Here is a 19576-nt window from a genome sequence, read left to right on the forward strand (position 1 = left end):
GCGTCACACACAAGGCGTTCAGCTCTTTGTGATTAAACCTTTATCAAGTAATTCGTGGACTTGCTTTTGCGACTCTACATTCTCAGTTGGGCTCATGCAATAATGTCACCAATTGGGCAAGCATGCCCTAGGCTCTAGGTCAATGAGGTGTTTAATGTTTTGCATGGAAGATACCTCGTTATGTAATCTTATTGGGAGATAAACCAAAAAATGAGATTGTACTTCTTGAGCTTGTGGAGGGATTTTAATAATAGTATCAGATTGACCTTCAATGTTACCATAGAACCTGATTCCTTCACTCAAGCTATGACACTGAAGCTTTCATGTTGGTGATTTTGATAATATCTCGGCTTGTACTTTTGTCATGTTTGGAATTTCGATTATAGCAGCTTTAACTAGTAATGTTACCTTGATTTGGTTAGGATATTGTTCAGCATTTTTTTGATAGTGGACCACTAGTCCGCTTTCTGTATTTAAAAGTCTTTTAATAATTAATAAAATATCTTTTTTTATATAAAAAAGAAAAACTAGTAATGTTACTGCATAACCTTGTTCATTGACTTCAATAAAAAAAGCTGAACCTATCATGTTGGTGAAACCGGTTTATGTTTCTTTTGAATTTCTGTCAAACATTCGAGCTTGTGCTATGAAAACAATCTACTCACTGAACCATCGATATATGAGGTATTGCCATGATTTACAACCCATGTAAGTGGCATTAACATTGTAGTGTCGTGACCTCCCCAATAGGATACGACAAATGTCTATATCCACCATGATTGACTAAGAAACCCCTGAAAACTTCTTGCACTTGTTTTTCATGAGCCTTCTTGATTCATACGATTTTGTAAGGCAAGAGAATGTCCCCACCTAAGCTTTGGAAAACCGCACTCTCACTACTGTCACTTCCCGTGATCACATGGCACATTTTACTTTGAATGGTGTATTATGTCTTGATTATTTTATATTGTTGAGAGTCATCTTGCTTCTTTTGGGCTAACAAAAGGTGTTGAACAACACATGCTACCACGTCTCCCTCGTCTCCTTCAATTTTGGTAGCCTCATAATTATTTTCTCAATCATTTGCTCTCACCACCACCATCTTCTTATACATAATTAACTGACAGTTTATTACGACTCAGTTCATTGCATCTGAAACATTGTCCAATTGGAATACAAGAATGAAAAAAGGTAGGGATAGACTTTGTTTTGGAATTGAATGCGGATGAGAATAAAATGGCAAAACTATACAATTTCCTGTGATTTCTGTTGTAGAAAACGAGAAAAGAATGGAATTAGTATTGCTTATTTTATTCCAATCTTGTTATTGGTGGTTCGAAATATACGGTAGGAACGGAATTAACTATTATTAGTAACCGAATCAATCACCCTTTAATAAATAATTTAAAAACAATTATTACTATTATTTATTATTGTTATTACTATTATAATTCCTTTTATTGTTACCATCATTATTGATTTTTGTTTGTGCTAGTACTATTACTATTGTTATTGTTCGTTTTATTATCATTCATCATCGTTATTATTGTGAGATTATTATGTTAAAAATAAAGATAAATGAGGATAATTTTGTCAGAACGTTAAAAAATGAAAGAGGAATAGGTAAACCAAAGGGAAAACATTCTTAATTCTAAAAGATACTAACAATCTGTTTTGGAACAAGTTTGGGAATGCTTATTTCATTTCCAGCCCATTTCTGCATACTAATCTTGTCCTAACTTGTGGCTTGTTATTGGTATTCCTTAAACTCATCTTCTTTTGATCATTTCACATGTGGACATGTTCTACTGTTGCGACTGAGGATAGTTTTTCGACCATAAAATGCTGCCCAAATGGTTGAAGCAGATATTTTGATAATACAAAGACCCCATCTTAATCTAGATGACTAGCTGTCTTTGCTGTGTATATTTAAGAAATAGCAGAGCTTAGTATTTCTTCAATCAATAATTTATCAGCATCTATGTATTAGTTTTTTACTTTTTTTGCTCGTTGTGATTCACTAGTTACTTTATTATTGTTATTTTAATGCAATTTTGCAGAAAGCATATTTTAAGTACAGGATGAGGAGAATAAAACGAAAGAAAAGGGCCGGTGTCGATCCAATTAGCACTGCTTTCGACCACATGAAGGTTATCATTCCATACCCAATTTATGTATTCAATTTTTCTCATGGATATTTTATATCAAGATACTAATATGTTTTACCTTTTGCTAATCCTAGAGGATAAAAAACCCTCCCATACGATTAAAAGATTTTGCGAGTGTCGAATCAATGAAAGAAGAAATAAACGAAGTTGTGGCATTTCTACGAAATCCTCACGCATTTCGAGAGATGGGAGCTCGTGCACCTCGGGTATGTCAGATATGACAAATGTGCTAGTGATCTCTTGTTACAAAACGACGTTTCTAAATAAAAATTCATGATACATGTTTGCAGATACCGTTTTTTCTAGACCCCTGTCATAAAAATCTATCAGGATGTTCTTATGTATGTGCTGGTGATATTACTGATTTATGACTTACAATTTTCATGTCTAGAAAGAAGGGGGAAATCTGGACCATTTTATCATCTCCATATTATATTTTTGCAATTTGAATTAGCATGCGTCCATGCTCCAACTAATAAATATTCACAATCATGGCAGTGGACCATTTTCATAGTGCTCTTAAAAAAACCATTTGCTACCACTTTGAAATAAATTATTCTCTTCTATTATTTCTGGAACAAGGGCTTCCTTTCGATTTTTTTGTAGTTTGTTTTGTTTTTGTTGCAATGCCTATCATTTTGATATGGAGGATTATTCAGGATCTTCTAAATCATGTTAATTTATTAGTTTCATATATCTTTTTATATGATTTAGGTTTTTAAGTCTTTGTATAAGCCTTCATCTTGTCATTTGCTTAAAGAAAATATAAGTAACATTCATTTGACCCCAAATTCTCCTATTTTTCACGTCACACCATGGCCCTTGGTTGGACCCTAATGGTAGAAAGAAAGTGCGGTGGGAAACTACAAAACCATGGTGTTGCCATTCACTGTGGTTGTGTCACTACAACCAAAATTTAATGTCCTAATTTCTGTTTTTTGTGGCATAATTGTGGAGCAGATATTTTTCTTCTCAACAATATACAAGGACACTAAGAAAAGAAGAGGTGTAGCTGCCTTAAGTTTCAGAAGTACTCACTGCCATTTTCATCTAAATACAATTTACCCATTTATTTTGCTGCAATTTCTGCCACGGTGTTTTAATTGTGACTATAGTAAATATTCTGAATATAATTGATATTTTTCAGAGCTTGAATTTAAATTATGTGCCGATATTCTTTTGGTTCTGTTATCTTATGCTATCAAATATTGTTCCATGACTGTATAGATGCTCACTGCCTATGGCTTTCCTGTGAGTTTTAATCTCATGTGTCACAGGGTGTTCTCATTGTGGGTGAGAGAGGAACCGGGAAAACAGCGTTAGCTCTGGCAATTGCAGCAGAAGCAAAAGTCCCTGTTGTTGAAGTGAAAGCCCAGCAGCTGGAAGCTGGTCTTTGGGTGGGGCAAAGTGCATCAAATGTTAGAGAACTGTTTCAAACAGCACGAGATCTGGTGATTTATATTTTCATATTATTTTATCGGCTTTGTGCTGTCCCTTAAATTATTTTGACTAGGTTTGTGAGCTTTTTATATTGTCATGATCTCAATGGGGTTAATAGATGACATATCTGCTTTGATGCTGTTAAGCAAGCAAATTTGACTCTATTATTGACTGGAATAAGATCTGTGGCTTTACTAATAATAAAATCCTACTGTTTTGATATTTCGAGTAGCACTGACCTTTCTTAACGATGTTCACCTTTTTTTAATCTTATTTTATCTTTTGAGTGTACATTAAATGCTCTGCTTATGATTGAGGTCTGCTTCAGATTGGACCCACCACATAGTTTTCCATGGGCATGATAGAATTTTTATACCTAAGAGCCATTCTGGTTTTCCCATTGTTTGTTCTTTCCCTCAGTCTTATTCTGGCAACTTGATATGATTCAGTCACATATGATATTTTTCATCTGATGCTCATTTTACTGAAAAAATATGTATAGATTATGATGAATAATGTTCTATGAGGAAGTAAGTCAAGGATACTTCTAGGATAAGTTACTATTAATGAAATTTTCCGAGGTACCGGAAGTGCAACTAATGATTTATAGCATCCGTCCTATTTTACCCCATTTGACATGAAAATTCTTTCTCATCACCAATACACGTTCCTGTTGATATTCCTTTTTTTTCCTTTTCACTTCTTTTCTAACTTAATTGAAAATCTGTACTCTTAAATAATATTTATCGTTAGCTTAAATTCAACTTTTCATCCAATGAAATAATCTTGTATCCAGGCTCCTGTCATTATTTTAGTGGAAGATTTTGACCTCTTTGCTGGAGTCCGTGGCAAGTTCATTCACACTAAAAAGCAGGACCATGAAGCTTTCATCAATCAGCTTCTGGTAGAACTTGATGGGTATTTATTTCTTTTGTTCTCTTTTAATGCTGCAATAATTTATGATGTGAGCATTGTGGTTTTTTGATCAATGTTTTATAATAATTTATATTCTTGTAACCTTCACTTTTGCAAAGACTAATTTCAAATTGTTTAGGCAAGTCACAAAATTTTTATATACTGTTTTCCGCACTAGAATTTTTGTTCCCTGAGCTTAATATTACATGTTATTACTTTACACTTTATGAGTTATTGCAAGTTTCAGGTATATTTCATTGTCGTGTTAATTGTCAGTGTAGAAGAATATTATTTATTATTTAGATTTGATTAGATTTAGGTTATTATGTTTCCTTATGTTTCCTTTGTTATTCTGTTTCTTTGGGTAGTTCTGTTTCCTTAGTTTGTTATTTTGTTTCCTTAGTTGATGTGGACTGTATATTGTTATTGGTAGATGAATGAGAAAAACAGTCTGTATTGCTTCATGGTATCAGAGCCGATCTCGGTACCCTAGCCATCTCTTTTCGCTCTTATTCGTCTAGCAGTCCTCATCCCTTCTTCATCCTTATTCGTCCAGCCATACTCATGACCAAATACGGCATGAGATCAAATACATCTTCCTCGGAAATCACTTCCTCCGAAGTCAATTCCCCAATCTCCTCCATCCCCGACTTCTCCTCTAATATTGTTACAAACCACAAACTCCATGGCCAAAATTATCTTCAATGGTCACAATCTGTGTTCATGTATATTTGCGGTAGAGGGAAAGATGGACATCTCATGGGTGAAATTGCGGCTCCGCAAACTACGAATCCCAAACACCGATCTTGGAAGATTGGTGATCACCTTGTTATGTCTTGGCTGATAAATTCAATGACTACTGAAGTTGGAGACAGTTTCCTACTTCACAAAAAAGCCAAGGACATATGGGAAGCGGCACTTGAAATATACTCAAGCACAGAAAATACCTCTGAACTACTTGAGGTTGAGACGAGACTGTATGATCTTAAACAAGGGGATATTAGCGTTACTCAATACTATAACACTCTCACACGCTACTGACTGCAACTAGACCTGTACGAAATATATTCTTGGAAGTGTGTTGATGTTTCTGCATTGTACAAGAAGATTGTTGAGCAGAAAAGAATAGTTCGATTTCTCCTTGGCCTAAATAGGGACCTAGATGAAGTCAGGAGGAAAGTCATGGGAATCAAGCCCTTTCCTAACCTTAGAGAGGCCTTTGCAGAAATTAGGAGAGAGGAAAGTAGGAAAAGGTTGATGTTAACATAAAGTAAACCCGGAGTGGAGGCTTGGCTTTAATTACTCACAATTCCTCTCAACCCAATAGGTCTGGCAAGAGACGGCCCTGGTAATTACACGGCAAACCAGTAGATTGGAAGCCATCCAACACTCGGGTTGAGAGAGAAGCCCGTGCAAATAATGCCACTACCACATAGATTAATACCGAGGGTAGTCCTTTCACCAGAGAGCAAATAGAGGCATTGCAGAAAATTCTAAATCAAACATCGAGCCCCGGACAACCATCTCACGCACCTGCCGAGTCACACACGGTGCTTCTTGCACACCAAGGTATCATGTCCTACGCTCATATTGTCAAAAATAAATCCTTACAGCCATGGATAATCGACTCAGGGGCCTCAGATCACATGACTGGAGACTCCAGCCTCTTAAAAAATTATCAGTCATGCACGAATAATTATGGAGTCCGAATAGCTGATGGCTCTTTATCACCTGTGGCAGGAATATGATCAATTCAGTTGACAAAGGACCTTCAACTTTCTTCTATTCTTTATGTTCCAAAATTGAATTTTAATTTGAATTCTATCAGTCGACTTACACGGGATCTTAACTGTGTGAAAAAGTTCTATTCCAATCTTTGTGATTTTTAGGCAGTGGATTCGAGGAAGGTGATTGGCAGTGCTGAGATGCATGATGGCGCCTGTATTTGCTTAAAGGAAATAATCTTCTCAGTAGACAAGTTCACTCACCAGGCCTTGGTCCTACATCAAATTCAGTCAAGTGTTTTCCAAATTCTCTGTCTTTTTTTAATTTAGCGTGTGTTGAAAGCCAAGTTATGTTATGGTAGTATCTTCGCCTTGGTCATCCTAACTTTGATTATATAGGAAAGTTGTTTCCCCATCTATTCATTAACAAAAGTTCAAGCGTTTACCAAATTCATGACATACAATTTAAGAGATTCTGGTACTTGGGTAATACACTGTACTTTTTGATCGATCTGGTTGGAGAGAAATAAAAGAATATTCGAAGACTTATCGGAGACAGTGGATGATGTCTGCGAAAAGATCAAATTCAGGGCTGCGAATTGGACGACTAAGATGATAAAGTTTAATCATTTATCTATTTCAGACATAATTAGGGATTGGAAATTTGATTGGGCATGATGATAGTGTGGTAGTAGTTTATAGACTGTATTAGCAATCTTTTTACGGAATACTCATCCGCTACTATTGTAAAATTTTTTCTGATAATAAATTTTAGTTTCTTATAAAAAAAAGAAGTTCTTAAGACTTATAATGCCAAGGATTACTTCAACTCTGTCCTTGGATCTTATTTTTCCAAACACGGTATCATTCACATAAGTTCTTGTGAGAATACCCCACAACAAAATGGTGTGGCAGAAAGGAAAAATAGACGCTTACTTGAAGTTGCCCGTGCTATCATGTTCACCAACAATGTCCCCAAGTATTTATGGGAAAAGGTCATTCTTACTGCAATTTACCTCATCAATAGGATGCCAAGCCGAGTCTTAAAATTTGAAACCCCCCGTAAGACATTTCTCAATGCCTATCCTCACATTCAGTCCTTTTCTTCAGATCTACCATTCAAAGTTTTTGGATGTTCTTATTTTGTTCACATTTACCAACATCATTGCACTAAATTCGATCCAAGATATCTGAAGTGTATATTTATTGGATACTCCTCCAACGAAAAAGGCTTCAAGTGTTACTCTCCAATCACTCGAAGAGTATACAACACCATGAACGTAACATTCTTTGAACATCAACCCTACTTCTCCAAATCCGACTTTCAGGGGGAAACCCGGAGTTCGGATCCTTTCCTAGATACCAATGATATACCAGCCCAACAAATACCAGCTCCTTTGTATCTTCTCGAGCCTGAAATAGTTCCAGCACCAGCCTAACAAATGTCCACTTCTGTGTCCAGACCCAGGCCTGAAATAGTTCCAACCTTGACTACTCCTACTACTGAAACTGCTACACTTGATTTAAAACAACCACAAGTCGACACTCACAACTCCGAACTACGTATCTATAGAAGGAGAAAACCCATCGAGCATATACATGACATCATTCCAACTCAAAATTGTCAATCATCGGCACCAAACTCTCATGCCCATGATGATTATATGATTGATGACTTGGATCAGCCAATCGCCCACCGGAAAGGTGTTAAAGGGTGTACTAATCATCCCCTATTGAGAAGCATGTAGCCTATGGGAAGTTGCTGCCTACATACAGAACATTTATTTCAACTTTTGACAGCATACAAGTGCCTAATTCTTTACATGAAGCTCTAAGATTCCAGCATGGAAGAAGGTAGTTTGAAGAGGAGTTTCAGGCTTTAGAAATGAACAATACATGGACTCTTGTAGAGCTTTGGTTGTAAGTGGGTATTCACAGTAAAATACAAAACAGATGGCAGTGTTGAAAAATTCAATGCTAGACTTGTGGCCAAAGGTTTCACGCAGTCATATGGGATTGACCACCAGGAGACATTTGCTCCAGTTGCCAAACTCAACACAGTTTGAGTTTTACTCTCTCTTGCAGTGAATCTAGATTTGCCTCTTCACCAACTTGATGTAAAAAATGCCTTCCTGAATGGGGATTTAGTAGAAGAAGTTTATATGACTATCCCTCCAGGAATGGAAACCAAGCCAAATAGCAGGTTAGTATGTAAACTTAAGAAGTCTCTCTATGGCCTGAAGCAGTCACCACGAGCTTGGTTTGATAGGTTTGCTAAGGCTGTGAACGCTAATGAGTATCACCAATGTCAGGTAGATCATACATTGTTCGTAAAAAGCAAACCTGGATGGAAAATTGCCATACTATATGTTGATGATATCATACTGACAGCAGATGATTCAGAGGAAATTATCAGTCTCAAAAATATGTTGGCTGTGGAGTTTGAAATCAAGGACCTTGGGAACATAAAGTATTTTCTAGGAATGGAAATGGCTCTGTCCAAAGAAGGAATTATCATATCCCAGAGAAAATATATATTATTTTTGTTAAGTGAAACAGGTTTACTTGGATGCAAACCTGTGGACACGTCTATGGATCCTAATAAGAAGATGATCAGAAGTGGGGACAACAGCCTCGTGGATAAAGGAAGGTATCAAAGACTAGTTGGTAAGCTCATCTATCTATCTCATACTAGACCTGACATTGCATACTTTGTCAGTGTAGTCAGTCAACACATGAGTGATCCAAATGAGGATCATATGGAAGCAGTGATTCGAATTTTGAAATACATGAAGATGACTCTAGGACACGGTCTTCTATTCAAAAAATCAAAAAATCGGGATGTAGAAATCTACACTGATGCTAGTTGGGCAGGAGAACTAACAGATAGAAGATCAATCACTGGTTATTGTTCATATGTTTGGGTAACCTTGTGACGCGGAGAAGCAAAAAGCAAGCTATTATTTCTCGCAGTAGTCCTGAATCAGAGTACCGTGCCTTCGCATTAGGAGTTTGTGAAGGAATGTGGCTTCAAAGGCTGTCAAAAGAATCTTGGCCATCATGACAGAACTAAACATATTGAGATTGATAGACATTTCATATCAGAGAAGGTGAACAATGGAATTGTTCAACTCAGTTATGTTCCAACACGACAGCAGATTGCTGATATTCTCACCAAAGCACTTCCAAGAGTTGCTTTCAATGAATTAAACTCCAAGCTTGGTGTGCATAATATATACAACCCAGCTTGAGGGGGAGAGTAGAATAATATTATTTATTATTTAGATTTGATTAGATTTAAATTTGATTTAGGTTATTATGTTTCCTTAGTTTGTTATTCTGTTTCTTTAGGTTATTCTGTTTCCTTAGTTTGTTATTCTGTTTCTTTAGGTTATTCTGTTTCCTTAGTTTGTTATTCTGTTTCCTTAGTTGATGGGATCACATCAACTATATATCTGGACTGTATATTGTTATTGGTAGATGAATAAGAAAAACAGTCTGTATTGCTTCAGTTAGCTTGCAGAATTGGCATTTCTGAAGCCAAACTAGTCGCTGGAATGTTAATGTTTCGTGTGTCTGTTTCTTCGACTAGTGATTCGCCTTTAACTATGTGTCATGTTTTGGTCGGTCATATTTCCATGATTGAATTGTAGAGATTTGTATTATGGACCCTAATTTGGAACTTTATAATGTTACATACCACATCTGCATGGATAACCCTTTAGATGGATTCCCAGCAAGTTTGTGCAGTGTTCAACAGGGTCCAAGAAACTGAAGAAGTTTACATATCAGTTAAATTGTATGTCCAATTGTTGATCATATTGAGGCGTTTCTTGAGGTGGCAATATTCTCGTAGAGATTGTGGTATTGGAGATGCAGTAGATCGTCTTCAGGGAGAAGTGTTTGGATCACCTAAATTGATATAGAATTTTCTTCTGTTTTCTCACCTGCCATTCTGTCATGCATTTGTAATGTTTATTTGCAGGTTTGAGAAACAAGATGGGGTGGTTTTGATGGCTACCACTCGAAATGTTAAGCAAATTGATGAGGCATTGCAGCGTCCTGGCCGGATGGATAGAATCTTTCATCTTCAACGGCCAACTCAAGCAGAAAGAGAAAAAATACTACGTATTGCTGCTGAAGAAACAATGGATGAGGATATCATTCATTTCGTAGATTGGAGAAAGGTGATTCAAAATACTTCTATGGGATGCTGGCCTTTCTTTTTATGCTTAAACTAAATAAAGCTTAAATTATGGTTTGGATGTTGACAATTGTTATACTTTTGTGTAGCCCAGGAGCAAAATGAAATAGGTGCTCATTTTTGTGGGTCCTTTGTGGAGACTTTTGCCATTTTTTCTGTCATTTGGAGACATTCTTGATTTTTCTTTCTTGGTTTTCTTTTCTGATCCTCTCCTCAGGTCTAACGAGCTAGTTTGACCAACAGATTGTTCCTTGCAAATTAAGGAAGCTTGTTTCTTACATGATTGCCTCGTCTATTTTCCTACTTGGCAATAGGGAAATTGATTCATGTGAATCTGGATTTTCTGGGAATCAAGTAGTGCATATGCAATACAAAGAATTTGATGTTTATTTATACCTAACATGAAAATTGAATATGGCTCTAATTCTCAATGGCATAGCCGAAAGTACAGTTGTTTGAAACATTTTCATCAGATTTTTTAGTTTTCGTAATCGTAATGTATTCTTAGTGCATGATAGGAGTGACCATCAATGATCTTTACCCATTCTATTTAATAAAGAGTTAGTTTTTTGTCACTTGAATCTGTTGCAGATAGTTTACTTGTATTTGAAAATTGAAGAGGAGATGATGACTCAATATGTCGATACTGTCATTTTAGGCTTTTGAATTTTTTTAATTGTGTATATAAGTTTATTTGTAACTATTTTTGTCCATTTGGGTAACTTGATATCATGGAGAATAGTAACTCATTGCTTAAAGTTTGGCTCCAGTTGGCTAAGATTCTTTCTTTGAATGTACATCTAGTTCAAATTATATGTGAGTTTAGAGAAAAATGATTTCGATCATGGTTTGAGCATTTTCAGCAATTTTTATACGCTGTTCATTTCCCACCGAAATATTGGTGCCATTAGGCTTCTGTTTGAGGGTAATGATGAGCCTGTTGAATGTGTTCCTCATTTGAATACTGCTTTTGGAAACAAATTGGTTTCCACTAATCCACTTTGGATTCACCCATTTACCTATATCAGATAGAATCAATCTTGTAAAATCAAATTCTGGGACCCATTTCATTCTCTTGATTACATAAACAAATAATTATTTTGCGTACTGATCATGTTATAACTCAATAGTTCTTTATTTTCTAGGAAAACATGCAATGATATTTATGTTTAACAATGTTTTGGAACATTACTGAATTTTCACTTTTTGTTTGAACTTGTCAAGGTCTAATCTTCATATGAGGCAGTTGATTCTACATATGTCTAGATTTACCGATCTCAATGTCATTATAACTCAATAGTTAAACTACGAAGAGGATGCCTCATTTTATTTGAGATTGAAGAAATGTTTTCTGGAGAAAAGAGATACTTTGTCCTTTGAGAGATGGAGGCAGCAAATCAACAGTGAAGAAAAGTGTTTGAGTGATGTAACAGTTGGGTGAGATTATTGGAGATACCTTGGGATTTATTGTCGACTGATCTTTTCAAAAGCATAGGAGAGCAATGTGGAGGTATGTTGGACACCAGTCAAGACACTACTTTACTAAAAGATTTGTCGGCGCCCAAAATCAAAGTGGTGGGACTTGAAGGTGGATTCATCAATAGCACCATGAAGATATTAACTCAGAGAGGACCTATGGTTATACGCATCGTTGTAGATTCCGCAAACATAGCAGCGTATGACATTTATGAAAAACGATCTTACGCACAAGTGGTGGTTAATGGAGCTAAAGTGATGGCGGGTTGGGGAAGAGCGAAAGGTCTCAACGAAGCTGTTAGCAATCTCGTACCTAGAAGTGATACTCGCAAGACAGATACGGATGAACCCAAAATTCAGCGACTAAGAGATGAAGAAGGATTTAATGGGCACAATCAGAATGGTCAAAACTTGAGTATGGAGATCAAATATCAATCGAAAGCACAAGAGAAAGAGAGTATGCAACAAAATTCAGGACGTTATTGCGAATTTGAACCTTGGTATCGTGGTCGGAAATTCAAGATTCTTCAAAAGTTACGTCCGGAAGATGAGGCTGATTTTAAGAAAGTGGCGATCGAATCAGTGAATAATAAAATGACGACAGTGGTACATTGATCAAATCTTGAGGAGGAAAGTAGGACGAAAGAAAGAAAGTTTGAAATTGTTTATCGTGGTAAGAATTCCAAGGAACATAATGATTCAACTTGTTCAAGAGAGAGAAGCTCTGAAGATTACGTTCATCAAGAAGGAATAGAGATGCTTGACGGTGATGACGGCAGATTGGAGGATCAACTAACAAAGGATGTGATGAACAATGTATGAGATGAAGGGTGTGAATCCAGTGAATTTGAGAGCCATATTTCAGCAACTTCAGATGAGTCGACACAGCACTCCTTGGAATTCCAAGACTCGGGGGCCTCTTTTGACTCATCTCCGAGTAAGGTTTGCAATGTACCCAATCCTTCTTGTCTTGAACAATCTTCTTTCCCTTCTGTTCCTTTGTCAGTCTCAACGGTTAGGGGTGAGCATTCGGAGTAACCGAACCGAATTAGCCATAACCGAACCGAATTAGCCATAATTATCCATAACCGAACCGACCGAATTAATTTTCATAACCTATGAAAACCGAACCGAATTAAAATCGGTTAATTCAGGCACCTTCGGTCGGTGACCGAATTAACCGATTAGTTTTTTTAAAAAAATTGTGATTTAACTTTAATTATATATGTAATTTTTCTTAAACACTACAGTCTATACAAATGCATAAAAACATAAAATCACACACATCACAAATGTATAGGTTTTGTTTGAACACAATTAATACATATTATATCGATTTTAAAATTAAAAATTAAAATATATATAAAAATTGATAAATAATAAAAATTTATTAAATAATAATATTTATTATATTGGTTAATTCGGTTAACCGATTTCAAAATTTTGAAAACTGTAACAGAACCGAATTAACCGATATAACCGAATTTTTTTAATTTGGAAACCGAATTTCCGAAATAACCGAACCGAATTTCCGAATTGGCTCGGTTCGGTCGGTTAATTCGGTTTAACCGAAATCTTGCTCACCTCTATCAACGGTGGGGTTGGCGGGAGGGGTAGAGAATAAGGGAGGGGTGGGGATTACACTTTTGGTTGAAGAGCCGGGTCTGTCGGGGAACAACATCTTAGGGCCTCAAGATGGGATAAAAGCAGAAAGGGGAAGCGTGGGCTTGGAGCTGATGAATGACAAGTTGGTGATAGAAAATGATTGTCTTTCTAAGATGGGTGTAGAGAAAGTGGAGTCCTCGAATGGAAAAGACGGCTGGAAGGATGGTAGATATGAATAAATTTCAGTACAAAATAATTCAGATGGGTGATTCAGTGAACCAATGAAAATTTTTCATGGAATATTAGGGGCGGAGGTTCAGCTAGGCATAGGGGATTGATCCATGCCGTCCTAGTCAAAGAAAGTCCAGACTTAGTTGTGTTGTAGGAAATCAAAAGAGAGGTGATGGATGAGAGTTTTATTGCAAGTGTATGGAAATCATGGTTTGTGGAGTGGATTAGTTTACCTGCAGTTGGTCGGTCAAGTAGAAACTTGGTTATGTGGGATTCAAGGGTGATGTCGGTTAAGGATAACTAGATTGGGGAATTTTCGGTTTCAATTCACATTCAAAAGGGTAATAATAATGATTGGTGGTTTACGGCGGTCTATGGTCCATGTAAACCAAGGTTGAGACAAAATTTCTGGGATGAATTGGCAGGATTGAGGGTTTTATGTGGAGAGAGATGATGTTTTGGGGGGGGGGGGGGGGTGGAGATTTTAATGTTGTGAAATCATTAAGAGGTAAGATCAGCACGCTGGATGAATTAGAGAATGAGGCTCAGGTTTTTGGTGCAAGTTTTGAGATCTTTTTGTGACATGTCTGGATTAAAAGTCAATTGGAAAAAGAGTGTTTTGTTGGGTATCCGCTGAAGGAAAAAAAGTTGAATTGTTAGCACAACAAATTGGATGTGGTATGGAGAAATGGCTGATTAAGTATTTGGGAGGGCCTTTAGGTGGAAATCCATTACAAACCTCGTTTTGGGAACCCATTATGTCTAAGATGTCGAAAAAATTGGCAAGTTGAAAAAAGGCTTTTTTTGTCAAGAGGTGGAAGGTTAACTTTGTTAACATCTGTTTTAAATGCACTCCCGATATATTACATGTCTCTTTTTAGGGTACCTAAAGGTATAACGGACGCGATGGAGAAAATTTCAAGGAACTTTTTATGGGATGGAGCGGATGGTGAAGTACATAATCACTTGGTTGCGTGGGAACATGTGTGCAAACCTATAGAAAAATGCGGATTGGGTGTTGGGAATATTATTTTGAGGAACAAGGCTATGTTGGGTAAATGGCGGTGGAGATTTTGTGTGGAAAATGGGATGTTGTGGAAGGTCATAGTGAGTAAATATGGGTTACAAGAGAATGGGTGGGATGTGGGTTTAGCAAGAAACATGATTCAGATGCCCATGGAAGTTTATTTCCCGACTATACTCGACTTTTCAACAATTAGTTTCGATTAAGGTTAGAGAAGGTAATAAGGCTAGATTTTGGGAAGACGTGGTGGGGGATTACTCCTTTAAAGAACTTTTTCCTGTCTTATTTCAGCTATCTGCGGTTCACAATCTGCCTATATCACACTTTGTTCAATTTACCAATTCGTTTTCTACCCAATCATGAGATTTGTATTTTAGAAGGGCTGTGAGAGATGAGGAGCTTTTACAATTGACTGAGTTATTATGTTTGTTAGATAGGACTAGGTTGGTTGAAAGGTAAATGATTATCGGGTGTGGAGTGAGGATCCATCTGGTCTTTTCTCAGTAAAATCGTTCTTTTGAGTCTTTTTTTCCCCAAAGTTGCTTCCCCATTTTCCTTATTTCCATGTTATTTGAAAGGTTCCTGTTCCAACAAAGATTCAGGTATTCTCGTGGACAGCGATTCAGGGTAAGCTACCGACCTTGGAGATGATGCAAAAAAAGTGGCCCTCAATTGCTATGAACTCCAATGGGTGTGTGTTGTGTAGGAATGAATTGGAAACACATGATCATATGCTAATTCATTGTGCATTCACGAGCGATTTGTGGGCTAGAGCTTTGAAATACCTGGAATTGGTTTGTGTAGTGCCTAAGTCAATGATCGATTTATTCGCTATGGATCTAGGACAACTAACTGGTACGAGGGGAAGAACTTTTTGGCAAGTGGTGGTTCAATACATATGCTGAACAATATGGTTGGAAAGAAATCGAAGAATTTTTTAGGACAAGGAGGACAATAGAGAACAATGTTGGGATAAAATCAAGATCAAAATTGCTATGTGGATTGGCACTGATGATGAATTTAAGAATGTGTCGATCTTAGATATATATTATGTATTTTCTGTTGATAGTGGACCAGTAGTCCACTGATATAATTAACTCTTATCATATCATTAATAAAATATCGTTTCTTATAAAATTATAACTCAATAGTTTTTTATTTCCTAGGAAAGCATGCAATGATATTTATGTTTAACAGGGTTTTGAAAGATGACTAAATTTTCACTTTCTGTTTGAACCTGTCAAGGTCAAGTTATCATAACATGCAGTTTTTTTTTTTGATAGAAAACTAATCTTTATTATAATAATAGAAGGGTTTACAATAGAAGCAGATGAGCAATTCGCAAAACTCATTACAAGGAGATCGAGAAAACACTACCACACTATCATGACGTGCAGTATGTACTTAAGTTGGCAATCTCTAACCTGTTTATCTGTTATCGCTAACATCATCATGGCATTTTTTTGTGCATTGCTTGAGACAATACAATTATGTTATATTGTTGCTTATAAGTTTGATAATTGATTGGCTTGAATTGAAAATTTTAACTTGTTTTAGTGCCAGTTTTGCTTGGGCAAGCTGATAAAAATTGTTTTCCGACATATAAACCTGTAGGTTGCTGAAAAGACAGCTCTTCTACGTCCTATCGAATTAAAACGCGTACCCCTGTCTTTGGAAGGTTCCGCCTTCAGAAGAAAGTTTATTGACACAGATGAACTTATGAGCTACTGCAGTTGGTTTGCGGTAAGGACTACAACTATCAGCATGGAGTTCATTTCCTGAAAATGGCTGTTACTGTCCATTATTGTCTCAATTATATCATGTTTCAGATGTCCATGATTTCATGCACAACATTTGCATATGATTACAATTTCAGGCTATTCTCTTGTCCTCTTTTCCTGTCTGTTCTTTCTTTCATCAATAAGTAATTCACGGATCAAAAGATAAAATGATACAAACAGATTAGGCATACCCAAGCAAGTACAAAATCCTAACTAGCATCATAAGAATGAATACAAGGAGTACAAACCCCTAAATACGTGCAATATTTTTTTAAGAAGACTTTATCCGCACGTGGGTCTATTCTCAAAGCGTTTAGAGTCGAGAGTTAACCAAACCTAGTACACTACGAGACATGGGTAATAACCTAGTTTTTGTAATTCTCGACTAACCTCAGATGGTCCTCTTGAACCACTTCAATATTCTCTTGATTGTCTTCTTTGAAAACCCAATATAAGCCAATTCCCTACCTTGCCCCACATATTTGAACTGAACTCACATCTAAAGAAGGATAATTGATAGATTCATCTGTCAAATGACAAAAAACACATTTCTTGTCCATGACAAAGGGAGCTTGTCCCTGGTGAGTGATTTGTCATGTATCCCCAATCAGAGAGTGAAGCATGCTTCAGAAAGGTGCACGAGTCTCAAGCTACGGAGATCCAAGCCACCTGACTGCTCCTACACTTGAAGATTTAAATATGGCTTGGAGACCAAGATAGGACCAAGAGACGGAAAATTGCACAACACGTTGGATTGATCCCACCAAGTTCACCAATTAGTCTCGAATCAATAAGATTTTCTTGATCAAAGGAGAAAGAATATTTCTTGCTCTACACATTGTACTGATCTCGTCTAGCTCACTTATTCATCTCAAATCCACAAGATATTCTTGATCAAAGGAGAATCGATATTTCTTGCAGTCCAAGCCACCCCTTGTCAAATAAACGTCATGAATCCATTGAATTCACAACGAACGAGATCCCTAAGCCTGACACCACCATGTCCTTAGAAATAGAAAGGGTTGTCCAGAAAACTAGGGGATGCTTTGTATTCCAAACAGAAGAGCAACATAGGCTATAAATCCTATCAGTAGTGCCAAAGGGAATTCGTAGAATAGAAAACCATAAACATTCAACTCCCGAGTAGATCGAATGAGGTGGTGGCACAGGTTCTATTATGAACAGGTTTGGGGTTATGTTTGATGGGAGAATACTAGTATGTTCCATCCTGTTTTGGTGGAATCTACTTGTTTTTCCCATGCATGTTGACTTGATTAGAAAACATTTTTTCCGCCTTCTATTTTTTTCTTCATATTTTGAAGAACTTTTATCTGCTAGTCACATTGTATTAGGAAGACTTCACCTACAATTTTGGCACCTTTAAACTAAAGGAATTGCCAGTAGACATGATGCAAGCCATAGCAATGCCATTAGGAGGAAATTCTTTTCCTTTATATAGATGACAATTTTTTTTTGGTAATGTATGACCTCGATGAAAAAAAAGTTCCATGTTTTTTGTGAGTACATCACTTTTCCTCTTTCTTATGCAGCCTATTATCACATAGTAAATGTGGAACTATCTGATTTATGTTATTTTTTTTTGGTTTATATTGCCATTATGCAGACTTTTAGTGGCATCATTCCCAATTGGGTCAGGAAAACCAAAACTTCGAAGAAAATAAGCAAGATGTTGGTGAATCATCTTGGACTGACATTGACGAAAGAGGATTTGCAGGATGTTGTTGACCTGATGGAACCATATGGTCAAATAACCAATGGCATAGAATTTCTGAGTCCACCTCTTGATGTAAGTTGCCATTTTGACTACATTTATTTTATAATGCTCCATATCATGCAAAGAAAGTACTGCAGTACACAAATTTATCTAGATGCTCCATTACTGAAAGTCGGATAAATAATCTGTGGTGCTCTGTTACTTGGAATCTGCAAAAATACCTTGGAAATTACTGACGTAGAATGTGCTTAATCAATATTATCTTTCTCGCTTTGCAACAAGTGGAAAGCCTTTTTTTGAGCCTCATCGAATGATTCTATGTTGATAGGCTTCAAAATATTTTTGGAACGGGTGTTTCACTGTAATGTTGCGACGTGTTTTTTTTAACAATTTTGATTTTTTTCCTGTTCTCTTTTCACTCTTATGTCACTGGCTACTACCATCTCTAAGGTTAGTTTATTTTTTTTTCAGTTTTTTATTTGACTTGACCCTTGAAAACCTCAAGTTATTTGTAGTGACAAACTATGTTTATATTAATGACGATATTGTTTGTTCTATGGGTTGTCAAATCGTTGAGGATTTGGAATCCTGTTGCAATTGTTCATCAAGAATGCATTTATCTGACTTGTTCTGATAATGCCTTGCCTAACAATACTTACGAGTGTGTCTAATGTAAGTTGAATATGGAAAAGATAACTTTAAAGACAGTGCAAGTCTTATTTTATGTATTTCCTTCTATGGTGTCTTAATTGTCTATGCTTTAGTCATTATATATTCGGTGTGGGACTGGCATGTAATTTGATTCTTTTTTTTTTCAGTGGTCAAGGGAAACAAAATTTCCGCATGCTGTTTGGGCTGCCGGTCGTGGTCTCATAGCTCTGTTATTACCAAATTTTGATTATGTTGATAATCTATGGCTTGAACCTTCTTCGTGGGAGGTAGATGATTTGTCTTCATCTTTTGCTAGCATGCTTCTAATCATTTTACCTTCTATTTACAATTACCAGATTTCATTTTTCCTTGAGTCTAAATAGATATGCAATTCTAGAATCTGTTTTATTTGATCCAGTTGGGATACAATTTTCAGCATCCATGACCCAGCGTAATTGTGTGGGCCATTTTTTAACATTTTCAATAGTTATAACTATATTTATGCGGAAGTGCAATCCTTTATTCTTGATAGTACTTGGAAAGAATTGCTTATCAGGAGTAGCGATGAAAGTTTTATTCACATGCTTATTGGACCGTGCCATAATGCTAGCGCATATGCCTG

The 19576-nt window shown here is 36.5% G+C and overlaps 1 protein-coding gene across 1 annotated transcript in view; it reads left to right on the forward strand.

Annotated features, from left to right (window-relative positions):
- Positions 1 to 19576, forward strand: part of LOC142533428 (putative inactive ATP-dependent zinc metalloprotease FTSHI 5, chloroplastic) — a 42336-nt gene that overhangs the window by 12057 nt on the left and 10703 nt on the right. Inside the window, exons 6-13 of the mRNA XM_075640186.1 lie at positions 2061 to 2150; positions 2243 to 2374; positions 3446 to 3619; positions 4405 to 4526; positions 10233 to 10434; positions 16402 to 16530; positions 18193 to 18375; positions 19122 to 19241. Coding sequence (XP_075496301.1) covers positions 2061 to 2150; positions 2243 to 2374; positions 3446 to 3619; positions 4405 to 4526; positions 10233 to 10434; positions 16402 to 16530; positions 18193 to 18375; positions 19122 to 19241 — 1152 coding nt within the window. The remainder of the gene's footprint in view (positions 1 to 2060; positions 2151 to 2242; positions 2375 to 3445; positions 3620 to 4404; positions 4527 to 10232; positions 10435 to 16401; positions 16531 to 18192; positions 18376 to 19121; positions 19242 to 19576) is intronic.

The sequence above is a fragment of the Primulina tabacum genome, chromosome 18 (genome assembly GCF_025594145.1).
Source record: "Primulina tabacum isolate GXHZ01 chromosome 18, ASM2559414v2, whole genome shotgun sequence".
In the NCBI taxonomy this organism is placed as follows: Eukaryota; Viridiplantae; Streptophyta; class Magnoliopsida; order Lamiales; family Gesneriaceae; genus Primulina; species Primulina tabacum.